This window comes from Pyrgilauda ruficollis, unplaced genomic scaffold (assembly GCF_017590135.1).
Source record: "Pyrgilauda ruficollis isolate IOZ18807 unplaced genomic scaffold, ASM1759013v1 scaffold50, whole genome shotgun sequence".
Lineage (NCBI taxonomy): Eukaryota > Metazoa > Chordata > Aves > Passeriformes > Passeridae > Pyrgilauda > Pyrgilauda ruficollis.
This window is the reverse complement of record NW_024526600.1, coordinates 738,446-751,220: the sequence shown is the minus strand read 5'-3', so window position 1 is coordinate 751,220 and position 12,775 is coordinate 738,446. Positions and strand designations below refer to the sequence as shown.

The window sequence follows — 12,775 nt, the reverse complement described above, 5'->3', positions numbered from 1 at the left end:
CAGCGCTGGAAGCAGCGCTGGCTCAGAAATTCCCTGGCGATCCCCAGGAACGCGGCACCGTTCCGAGCTGCTCTCGGTTCCCCCGCAGCGGGGCAAACTTTGCCTTCCCCGGGGAAGGACGCGGAGCCCTTCCCGAGGGAGGAGCGGGGCGACCGCGGGTGCTCGGCGGGGCCGCCCCGCTCCCGCCGGGAGCTCCCAAGATGGAGGCGGGCGGTGTGACAGGGCGGGGAAGGGGCCGGGCGGGGGCTGCGCCCGGGGCAGGTGCCCCGGGCCCGGCCCAGCTGCCGCCGCACGGCGCCGCCGCCACCCGCCGAGCCCGGGGCGCCGCCGGGAGCCGCGCGGGGGCCATGACGGTAGAGCAGAACGTACTGCAGCCCGGCGGCGCCGCCAAGGTGAGTCTCCGGCGGGGCCCGGCCTGGAGCGGCTCTGCGTCCCCGGCGCGCCCGGGCCTGGCCGCGCCCGCTCCGGCTCCCGCCGTTCCTCCTCGCGTCCGTGCTGAGCTTCTCCCGGGCCTTCCCCGTGCCGCGGCCTCGCCTGGGCCCCGCCGCTCCGGCGGCCGCGGAGCCGCAGCGGGGGCCGCTGCCCGCCCGGCCCCGGGTCGTCCCAGCCCCGGGTTCGGCGCTGCCCTCGGGGGAGCCCCGGCGCGCTCCCCGCGGCCCCGAGCGGGCCTGTTGCGCTCGCAGGCTGCCGGGCGGAGTGGCGGGACCGGGGCTGGGCAGGAAGAGCGCGGGGTTCCGGCCGAGTCCCCCGTGGGCCCGTGGGGAGATGCTGCACATGCCCGGCGTGACCCTGCAGCGCCGGCATCCGCGCCTGCCAAAGGTGAACGCTATTTCCAGCGAGTGACGCGCTCCTGCTGGAGTGAAAAAGTGCTGGGTTTAGGGACTCGTGTTAACATGCATCATGGAACGGGGTTAAGGGAATGACGGCGCTTACCAGTCTTTTACTGTGCGCCAGGACTCGACGGAGAATGTTTCTCTGTCAAAAGAAGAAAAAAAAAAAAAAGATACCTTCTAAGGCTTTCTTTCGCTTGAACTGAACTGTCAAAAGAAATGTCTAAAATTAAATTGCAACGCTTTTTAAATAATGTGTTGTAAAGGTAATTTGTAGGTTAACACAACTCTTGTGGTTAGTGGTATGACTGTTGCCTCTTCCCTGATTTTTGTTAGTGTTTTAATGGCATGTACTGCCTTCATAAGAGGATAAAGGTATACGTGCTTTGGTATAGTCGGTGTGGAAGTTCAGTGGCTGCAGCCGTAAGAGTGGACAGTGGGAATGTGCTGATTAGGGTATAATTGGTTAAAGTGGTACAGCTCGCATTCAATAAGCCTTTTTGGAGGGAGGGCGTGTCTGGCCGAGGACTGCTCTCATAGTTGGAAGTAGTTAGCAGTGATTTTGGCGGCTTCAGCAGGAAGGCAAGGGCTGAACGGTCTGATTTTGTTCCTCTCTCAGTGTTTTCAGTTGGGGTGTGCTCGCAGGTTAACGTAGCAGATTTGCTGCTACGTGTGCCTGCTGTGTTTGAAAACTGATGTTGCTGCTGTGTATCTGACAACTTTTGTGAGCAAGTTTATCTTTTACAAAACCTCTTGTCAGTGGTTTACATAATATATTGTAATTATCACATCAGATACCTAGATACATAGTGCCTTCTGGACCCTGATCAGTGCTGCCTATTTGTGCTTTCTGGCAATAATCCTGAAGGAGTGATGTTAGTTTTCAGCTAAACTAGAAGGATCCTTAGTTTTCAGCTAAACTACTGCTTGTGGGTCAGTAGTTCAGATTCACTTGAGCTTCAAATCGAGGATAAGCCCAAAAGGAGGTTGAAGATTGATTGTGGTATATGCCAAGTAATCCACACTGCAGTAAAAAATACAGCTAGCAATAATTCTGAAGTTGTAATCAGTATCTGTGGGTGTTGGTCACTTTTTTAAGTGTCTAGAGAAACTGAATAGAATATCAAGGTTTTTTTCATGGTGGGGATTTTTTATTATTATTTCTGTTGAATCATCTGATTATTTTATTATCTGCAATTGCTTTTAACCTGTTTTATCTCTAATTGCATGCATTTAGGGCATGAGGGAAAGGCAAATCTTGAAAGTAGTTTGTAAAAAAGCTTTATTTGACTCCAAAGTGAGTATCTCGTTGTTAGTGAGACTAATGACTAGCTAATTGGATGACAAACTTTAACATTGATCTGGTATTTGTATGTAAGAAGGCAAATGGTGAAGGTGCGGTGGACCAATGGATGAAAGGTGGAGCGGCTACCACAGCAATAACTTACTGTTTTCCCTTGAAAGAGGAAAAACCCAATGTCCACAAATAGGGGAGTTTGTTCTGGAGACCTCAAAGTTTGTTACAATTGTTTTCTGTTAGCATGAAGAAACCACATACAAGCAGAAATATATTGGGTTTACAAGAGATGCCTGAGTCATCAGCATACCTTATTCGGAGCTGTGGTTCCAAACATTGTTCATCAGATGTTTTCTTACTGTCATACAGGAAGCGTGTGTCAAACTTCAGCAGCACTTGGAGATGTAGGTTTGTATTAATAAATGTTATAACTACAAACAGCCCACTTCCCACTGAAGCTATCTTTAGTTTATTGTGTAGTTAAAGCAGCTGCATCAGGTCAAAAAAAGTTTTTTCTTTCATCTCTACTGGTCATCTTGACCCTTAGTTAAAACTTGTAAATTATGTCCTGAAGCAAATAATTAATCAAATTATTCTTGTTGCTCATGGCCCTTGTGTGCTTCTCTGACATTGTTCGGTGTCTGAAGGTTATAGGAAATATTCACAGACTAAAGCATGTGAATAAAGGTAAACAACATGAGAAGTTAAAAAAAAAAAAAGTAGCTTCTTTTTTTGTCCAATCTGTATTTCTGTCCTGTGCAATCCTTTTTTTTTTTTTTTTTGGTCAGTCATTTTGCTGCCGAGGAAATAAGGCACGAATATTGCAGGGTTTCCCATACTCCAGGCAGCCCTACATGGCTGATGCCTGCATACCTCAGTTTTTCTCCTGGAGGAAGATCTTCCCAAGCTGCCCCTTGTGCTGTGCAGACCTTTCCCTCGGCCAGTGTCGCCTACACAGTGAGTTCAGGGGCTGGGTGAATGGTGATTTTCCTGTAACTGGAAGTTATGAGGTGGGGAGGTTAAACGTGCTTCAGCATTGTCTCAGCTCTGATAATTTCTGTGATGGTCATCTTGGAACAGCAGATTGAAGAAGCTGGGTTTTAATTGGTGGCACTTAGCTGGCCTCTCAGCAATGTGTGTTATCAAGTTCTACTGCTTCTGGAGAGAGCCTGACATTTGGTTGATACATGGATTTAAAGGCTGTTTTATCTGTCCTTTGGTTTCCCACACCCACTGTTATTTCAGACCTGTGATTCAGCAGTGCATTGGCAGTGTGATCTCAGGAATAGTAAAATAATAGTAGAATAGAGCTGTGTCAGATCAGCTCATTTTTCTTTTTCTAAAAGAAGCACAAACTTTTAAGGATATTTACCACTTGAAATAATGCCTGGCTTAGAGCGAGGTCTGATACTAAATTCTTCTCTCTTGCTGTTTTTTGGGGTAAAAAGGTGAAAATTGTGCTAGCTCGTGTGTGCTTCTGTTGTGGTTGTCCGGTGGTTTTGATGTACTTATTATTTAAAGATTTAGCTAATAATATGGCACTGAGTTGTTTTTTTCCCTAAAAGCAATAGCTGCTTCATGCAGAGGATGATAGAGTCATCTGTCCCTCCAATTGACATGATGCAATCCTAAATGGCAGGAAGTGATTGCAAAGTATCTACTGGGCACCTGGTACACAAAGAATGTATCTTGAGAGCTGTGTACACTTTTTTTTTTCCCTATCTTAATAGGGATTTTTTTTTTCCCTATCTTGGCAACCTTCCAAGGATTTAAAATCCAAATCTTTAAAATCTCTGTATTTTGAGAGCTGAGTTCAGAGTTGCCTGGCGGATCCAAGACGCTGCAGGCTCCCTCTCTCATCACAAGGCCAGAGCCACCCTTGCCTGTGACCAACGTGCAGGTGTCCCTCTGCACCCAAGAAATGGCCCCTGGGTCATGGAGTGAGGACAGTTCCTGCATCTCCCCATGAATGGGGAGCTGTCTGTGTTTGGACTGTGTGACAGGCGAGCTTGGAGGGCTTGAGTATGGGGGTTACAGCTGCCAGTGCTGGTAGCCAGAGCTTTAGTACCTCTTTGTCCAGAATGAGCAGAATAGCAACACTGGTTTACTGAAAGTGTTTGCACCAACTACTGAGTAATTGGCAAACATTACTGGAAGTACTGTGGAGTTATGCTCTTAAATTTATGCATCTTGTTCTGTATTTAAGAAGCTCATATCAAAAAACTTGGTAATACTTGTAGTTACACCTTTGACACAGATTCCTGTTGGTATTTCTGAAAGCTAGAGCCAGGTGCAAAGGCCAGTGATTCAAAGTAATTTTGAAAGCCCTTGTCAAACTGGTCTGCTGAATGCCTTCTGGTTTTGTGACTGTTCTGATGGATTTTGTTGGGAATGGGTGGAGGTGTGTGTGGTTAGTTTTGGAGGTCTTTTTTTTGTTTAGTATCTGTGCAAGCTTGCTGAATCTTGGAGGGTTGTGTTTATTGGTATAATATGATATGAATCAGCATCTTAATGAAACCTTTAACAGCAGTTTAAAACTTTTTGCTTTCAGAAAACCTTTCACAGAAATTCAGTAATGATTTTGATTGTGCTTGCAGGCATTTACAAGTATAGTACTATCATTAGAATTTGTCTGAAATAATGTCTTTAAATATGTTAGGTCCACACCTTGAAAGGAAAACATTGCTTCAGAATATGAAAGTGTAAAGATTATAGATTTTCCTGGTAACCTTTTGTAGTATTATTTTAAAATATCTGTAATAAATTCTTAACACATATTCCCCCCTCCCCCCAATATCTTTAGGATAACCCTGTATTCACAGCTGCTATGAGCAGCAGCTACAAAAGATGGTAAAACCCATCAGCTTCTATGAAAAGGTCAAAAAAACAAATTACCCATGTCTTAAAATAGAAAAGTATTTAACATTTTTAAAAGTGCTTCATAAAGATAAGTAGAAGGGTAATTGAACAGTTGCCTTTCTTACACTCCTGTGCCTAAGAAGATATGTTGTGGCCGGCATCTCCTTAATTCTGTTCAGCTGGTGTCCATGGACTTGAGTAGCTGAAGGGGAGTGAAAGGCAGAACAAAAGATGGAATTTCTCTTCTGTTTCTAGCTAAATTTTCTCCACTTCCTTGCTGAAGGACCCATCCAAGAGCAGACAGCCCATTTTTTCAGTCCCTGAGAAGGTGGCTCTATAGCTCCAGTGATGTGAATGGTGAGGTTGAGGGATATCACAGGTGCTGGGGACCGAGTGGCCAGGTTGGTAAATGAACATGAGGCTCCAGGGGACTTGCAAGTTGCATTTTCAGGCTGGGCCCAGATCTTTGCAGAACCAGCAGGATGGTCTCTGACACCCACCTGTGCCAAGAGTTCTTTGCGGAGCTGCATCAGTCACCCCCTTACAGCCAGTGTTGTCAGTGCCAGTGACAGGGGGGTTTTTGAGGTGCCCAGGGGTGCCTAAAGATACATTAAGATAGACTTTCTCTAGTGGAGGTACTGATTTTCAATTCCCAGCTGGTCAAAAGTGACATTCCTGGTATTCCATAGCATGAAAAATAAACAAAAAGCTTAAGAACTGTGTAAGCTTCACTTACATGTTTTCATGTAGGAATAAATGCCTTTTAACGGCCTGAATTTTCAGTTTTGTTTAGTTGGTTGTGGTGTTGGTTTGTTTTTTTTTTTTTTTTTTTTTAATCGATTTTATGTTCTTGCTAGAGAACAGAACTCTTAAAAATCTGATGGGGATGTGTGTGTGTGAGTTGTTAGGACCTGGTTGAGAGAGAAAAGTCTTTTCTACTTTAAGTAGAAAAGCCAAAGATGTGGGAGCAGATTTTCTCGGAAATGAAACTATCCTGGTGGCTTTCACTTTCTAGTTCTCTTGTGATAACCACTATGATTATTTTCAAGTGGGTGGAGGTTGTCTTGAGTCACAGTGAAGGGTTGTGTGTGTATAGGTGTTTGGGGATTTTTTGTTTGTTTTTGTTTTCTTTATTTGCTTGGGGTTTTTTTTAGCTGGCTCTTTTATTAAACTTGCCCATCAAACCCTGGTGACTAAGCTACCAATGGGATGGTCTTCAGTCAGCAGGTAGACACCTTTAAATTGAAAGAATTCAGGTTCTCAGTAGGAGCCTGTCGACATGTGCCAGGGGTAGCAGTGTAATATCACTATTCAAATCACAGGTTAAGAGTATTAGGCGAGTAATGTAGTAGAGGCTGTTGTGACAATGTATTTTGAAAGGATTTTGTGAATTCAGGGTAGAGTTCAGTCTTCTTTTCACAGAAAATGAAATAAAGATGGCTTTTCTTAGCTGATGATTACACTTTGAGAGTCAACATCTGCCAAGAGTGGAAAATATTTGACTGGAGTGAAAATTCAGTTTCAGTAGTCGAGTGACAATGTCACTCACGTGTGATTTCTGACAGGGAGCTGTGAGATATGTGGGATAAAAGTTCCCTTTGGGACTGTGATAGGTCCAGTGTTCTGGTTAATGGGTGGTCAAGAATGATTAATAGGGAAAAGCTGATACTGTGAAACCCAGGAGTTAGTTGCTTGCAAAACCATGCAAGTTGAAAGCTTTCTGTAAGCTCATCCCTTTTATTATTTAAAAAGGGAGAGAATGCTAAAGCTGTGGGGCTGAAGGAAAGATGAGGCGGTGAGATGCCTTCCTGCAGAGCATACCTTGCATGATAGTACAAACTCAGGCTTTGTGCCAAGTGAAGGTACAAACTCAGGCTTTGTGCCAAGCAAAAGGAAATACTTCTTCCTGTTTCCTTAGGCTGCCGAATGCCGTCTCTTGCTGGTTTTTGTGAACACTTGTAATTCTTACCTTGGCAACACAGTGTGTGAAGAATCGTGTTTCCTGGGCTGTTGGGGTCCACTCCGGCTAGCTGTAGACCCTTGCCCACATGATACTTCATAGACGACGGTAAAAGATTGAGAAACGCTCTCCTCCATGTGGGAAACGTTGTCCTTTATTCCAAGACACACATCAGGCGGACAAGCCCATGGGAGAAAAGAGAGCGTTCCCTGGCAACAGGGAGCTTTTATACCCCCCGGGATGGGGACAGAGGGGAGAGGTCCACAGCCAATGGGACACCAGTGAGGAGTGGTGAGGGGAGAGGTAACTCAGGGGAGAGACCACCAGGTGGTACCGGGACAGGTGAGGGAAAGACCATGTGATGGGGAAACGGGGTGACAAACCACATGATATAAAATAAGCTATACAGTGCAATACAAAACTATTCTGTGCAAAATCCCAATTACCCAGTGCAAGAGAACAACTAAACTGGTGCACCACAACAAGTGTGTTCTGAGCAGCACGTGTCAGATTTTTCCATGTTACTTTATATTAATACTGTGTTGAATATAGATGTTATAATAAGCCGTATTGTGCCTGCACACCTCAGCCAAGCTTGCAGGTAAAATTGGGAGCAGCTGTAGTGTGTGCTGTGGTGACCATCTAAAATGTTGATTTCTTCCAGCATTGCAGTTTGCTCTCTCTCATTGTGTTGCAGGGTTTACAGTTTTTCAATGCTACATTTCTGTAGGAGTTCAAAACTTGCAATTGACTAAGAGCTCTACAGACCACTAGTGGAAAATTTTCATGAAACTTCTTTTTGGAATGATCCTGTCCATACCACCTTTGTTACCACCCCATTTTTCAGAAGTGGATAAAGTATTTCTTGGCTGCAGAGGATTACACCTCCCTGCCTCAATATTTGAGGCTAGTACACCAGTCTGTGTTCTGGAGTGGCTGTGGGGGTGTGCTGACTCCTGCTGACACTGACAGGGAGCTATCTTCTGGTAGAGGGGTGGTTTTAGCATACTGAACTACACAGTAGTTTTTCTGTGGGTGTTGTGCAGAATCTGTGGGTTTGGGCTTTAATCTGAGTGAAATGTGAAGCAACATTGACTGGAAATGTTGAGGTTGCTGTGAAATGCTGTAGAGGAAGAACTGTGTCCTAAGATGGTTTAAAGGACAGATTGACACAAAATATCATGAGCTAGACACTTTGATGACTTCAGTTATCGGTGACAGGCTTTCTGAGTTTTCCTTTGTTTAATTATAGGGTGGTTTTCCCATGTATTTAGTAGCATCATTCATTCTAAGCATTTGAAAATCACAATGAAAATAATCTATTCAGACTGGACTTTGCAATTTCAGAAGGCACTGGGTTTTGGTTTTTTTTTTTTTTTTTTCAGTTGGATTTTGTAGTTTTCATTGTTTTGTAAATGTCATTAGCTTTTCTTTGCCATAAAGGATGAAATTCAGGAACGTGTTGAAAGCCATCAGCATGAGAGTTTCCCTGAAATCTGGCGTTACCTGGTGATGGGACTTCAACAGGGACAGCATTGTTGTGAGCAGTAGCACCACTGAGTGTCCACAGTTTTAAAGTATCTCTTCTTCTAAGGGTGTTAGAGAGGTGGAATCCAAAGGACATGTGATGTAGAACAGCTTGAAGGCTGGAGTGCAACTAGCTTAACTTTGAAAACATTACCTGACACAGATTTGTGTATGTAAACTACGGTTTTTAAGGGCATTTAAGGAAATATCGGTATGCAAATTCGAACAAGTTTTATTCTGAGATGGCCAGCTTTGACTTGATGCTTTTGTTTGTAGCTGGATTCTGAATTATTTTACCAGGTGGATTCTTGCTGAAAAAAATTATACTCTACACAGTATTTCTTTTAAAATGTTTCTGTTATCAACTAATTGGCAGCAGTCAAGCTTATCAAAGTTTAGGTGCCAAGAAAATGGAGATTGTGTTTAAAATATCCTTGACTACAGCTTTTTTAGCCATCAGGTGAAAGCATATTTTCAGCTTTACAGTAAGCAGAGGTAGGCAAAACAATGTATTTAATAAAAGTTTGTCAGAGAGGCATTAGTGTTTTCAAGGCATGATCTGGAGCTATTTAAATCTAATTGACCCTTGTATCTTACCATACACAGAATTTGTGGAAATAAATGCACTTGATATGGTGGTATTCTATCCCCCTGTGGCTTCATCCTGCTGATTATCATAATTTCACTGGTTGTACCCCAAAATCCAGAGGGCTCCCTTTAGGAAGAGGATGTTCACTTAACGTGAGGGTCTGAGTCTGAGGTGTAAAACTTTTGGATTGTGATTTATGCAGCTGTATTTCATGCTGGTTTTTACTTTCGTTCAATAGTAAATGGTGGGCTTGAGGTCACACATGGTTTGTGTGATAATTGTCCTTCTCACAGCTGTGTGACTCCAAGGAAAGTCAGATACCTGTGCTTGAAATTTCTATTCTCAAACCAAAAATTACACTTTCTGATTTTTAATCAAATTTCCATTAAATATAAAGCCACTTTGAAAAGTTGAATTTAGCTGTGTTTCTACTCGGTTTAAGCTGGAAAAAAAAAGGAGAGTGTCACATGGAAATTGAAAATAGTATTCATTTGCATTTGAGTGTGAGCTGTGAGAGTGCTTTAAAGTGAGCATCTGGAAAAGACTGGGTGTGCACATGAAGTTCTTCGTTCTCTTCAGAAGAGGAGATGGCAGGAACAGACTCCACTTCCCTTTTGTTTTTAGTTTTATTTTATTCTTCTCAAAGGTAGTTACTTTGAAACAGAAATTTCTCCTAGTACCACAGTTGTTGGAAAAGTACTTTTGTTTTTTCCCCCAACACTTTACACTGCATAGGTATAAAGGGCCTGATTAGAGGACCGAATACTATATTGTATCCCAGAAATCTTATGTTATGACTGAGAAAGCATTCCTATACTTTGTGGATTTTAACTGTTGCTTTGTTTTGATATAGAACTGTGGGAAAATATATGAGAACATTTTTAAGCTTGTAAATATGATTTTTTTTTTTTAAGCTAAATAGCTTTATAGATGGCTTGCACAGGGATTTCCCTTCTTGGTACTATGTATTTTCCCATCTGACAGGTACTTTTCTTCATATTCTGCTTGTATGTCTTATGTAATTTCCCACCTGTTTGAGGATTTTTTTTTTTTTTTTCATTTAGAGACTTTCCCACTACTGTGTAGTTTTCTTACTTTAGAACCTTTGAATTATTTGGTGGTAGTAATTGGCAAGCTTTATTTAATTCTGGCATCTAAGCTTATAACATTTTTTTTTAATGGGGTACTAGAATGAATTCTTCTCTGTCTGTATCCCATTGCTGGTTTGGAAATTAAAAAATAACTGACAGCTTACTGGCAACTTCTAAAAGTTCTCTCTGGTCTTGCATGTGTTTTATGGGACTTAGTGCTGAAAGCCACAGAATGTGACAGCCCTGTCTGGACCGCAGTTGTCCCCTGGCCTGAAGCTTCCTGGTATGTCTTTTTGGTACAGTCTGCAGGTCTACAGGGTAAGCTTTATTAATGGTGAAGACAGACAGATTTCCTCATCATCTCCAGCTCTTGCTAAGTTGCCGTGTTGCCTTGAAGCTTTTTCTGGGGCTGATTTTAAGGTGACTGGTAAATGTGCCACCTACTGCTGGTGCTGAGTGGAGGGTGTGTGCAGTGCACAGGCTCTGCTGAGTTTTTAAAGGCCGGTGAAGTTACTGAGTGCTTTGTGACCTAACTGAACAGAAAAGGATTGAAGATTTTGCTATCAGAGTTTATCGTCTCTGTCGTTTGATGGAGAATGCGTTGGCATAATGCTGCTGCTAAGAAGTCAGCACAGAATTTAAATTTTTGTTTCAAATAATTTTCCAAAAATGTGAACTTGTTAGAGGCATATTTTGTACCCCTTTTATTCAAGTCAGATTCTGAAGCTTCAGGTAGATGTGTGGTGATGGCAGAAAGTCGTTCTTGGTACGACACCACTGACGCAGGGAAAACTAGCAGGACTAAATTACAGCGAACAGTGCTTACTAACCAAGGTGGTTGTAGATTTCTTGAGATCATGTCCGAAGGTATTAGAATATAGCACCTTCAGCTTTCTGTGGGAGGGGTAGCAAATGTGTGTTTCAATATAAGGTCCATCAAAAAGCGCCTCCCAAACTTTAAGCAGTATCTTTCTTTCTCTGTGAAAGAAAATGGCCAATTTCAGTTGCCCTCTGTGGAGTGCAGTGCTGAATTTACTATTTCTTTAATTGTGAGGTAGTGAAATTACATACACACTGATCCCTGGTACAGATCTCACCACGTCTTTGAATGCTGTGGTGGCTCTGTTGTGTTTGAGGTTCATTTCAATTCTAACATCACCTGCATGGTGGTTATTACCCAATGCAAGTGAAAGCTGCTGGCTGCCCTTCACAGGCTGTGGTGTGGTCCCTTTCTGCAGGGACACAGCCTGTGCCAGCGCCTTCCTGGTGCTTGACCCAGCCTAGGAAAGGCTGTCTCGCCCCAGAAGCTGGAACTGCTGTCAGAAGCCTGTCACCTTCCAGGCAACTTACTAAACACTGCCCCAGATTTTGTGTTCTTGAGCAGAGTTGTGCCTTGTGTCTGTCTGTGCCCATGTGCCACTCCCCAGGCTAAAAACATGTCTCTTCACACGATTTCTTTGTAGATGGTTAGTGGAGTGCAGGATAAGCTATCAAATAATTTTACTGAATGCTGCAAATAGCGCTGTGTGAATTTCCTTATGTAGTTTTGTCTTATAATGCACAGCAGTTGCAGGGGGTGACCAGCTGAGGCTGTGGGATGAGTTCACCTCTGGCAGACCTCACTGCAGTGGAGTGGAGGTTCTCCCACTCTGTTCTTCCCAACCCTCTGTGTTGTCTCTTCTAACTTCTTGTGGCCCAAGATGTGGGCAAGAGCAGGCAGTGTGATCAGGAGCTAAACACTGGCTGGCCAAGGTGCTGGGAAGCCTGGGGGTGCTGCTGAGGCTTTTGAGGATCCCTGAGGCCAGGCCAAGTTGCAGGAGGTGACCTTGAGCTGTTGCCTTTGAGAGGTAGGAGGGTAGACGTGCCTGGGTACATGCCCACTCTGTGATTACAATGCCTGTTTCTGTAGGAAATCATGTTACTAATTTTTTTTTTAATTGGACTAAATGGAAGACCTTTATTGAAAGGCTTTCTGTTAAGTTTGGTTGTTTTTTTTTTTTTCCCTTCCTATTCAAAACAGACAGCTGAACTTTTTCCCCAGATGTGTCCCTTCTATTGAATACAGTGGACTCTTTGTAATACAGACTTGTCTGTGAAAAAGTGCAATTTAAATTTTATTTACAATTTCTCTGCTGTACTATGCTGAATTTTGTGTGGAAAAATTGCGAAATCTTCCTGGTATCGCTTTCCTAGGGCATGTTGCAGAGTAGTTTGAGGTGAAGGGGAAGCTTTGATCTTTGTGCCAAACAGCTGCAGTAAATGAAATCCTTCTGGATGTGCACACCTAAAGCAGGGAGTGGAGAACAGTGTATGGCATTTCAGCCCATGCAGGAGCAGGTCTGATTGTGTATGTTTATTTGTGAGAAGTGTGTGCCAGGAGCACCACATCTCTACCACTGTGAGATTTTTAATTCATCTCCCATTGGTGTAAGTTTTCTGCTATAGTGCCTAAGTAGAGTGGGGACTGCAGGAGGCTTTTCCCCCCATCAATTCCTCTCACTAGATAAAAGAAGGATTAAAATAATGGCAGAGAAACAACTCATTCTTTTAAGGCTGCTGCTCCACAATAGTTGAACCCAGTGGAAATTGGTGCAGTCTTAGTCTTATCCCCTCCCTTGTCCC

The 12,775-nt window shown here is 43.5% G+C and overlaps 1 protein-coding gene across 4 annotated transcripts in view; it reads left to right on the top strand.

The window, feature by feature from the left end:
• Window positions 1-271: 271 nt before the first annotated feature.
• The window catches only part of USP25 (ubiquitin specific peptidase 25), an 87,757-nt gene continuing 75,253 nt past the window's right edge, over window positions 272-12,775 (top strand). For all 4 annotated transcript variants that reach the window (XM_041480218.1, XM_041480216.1, XM_041480217.1 and 1 more), the window contains exon 1: window positions 272-392. In XM_041480218.1, the coding sequence (XP_041336152.1) occupies window positions 348-392 (45 nt within the window). In that variant the 5' untranslated portion in view covers window positions 272-347. The remainder of the gene's footprint in view (window positions 393-12,775) is intronic.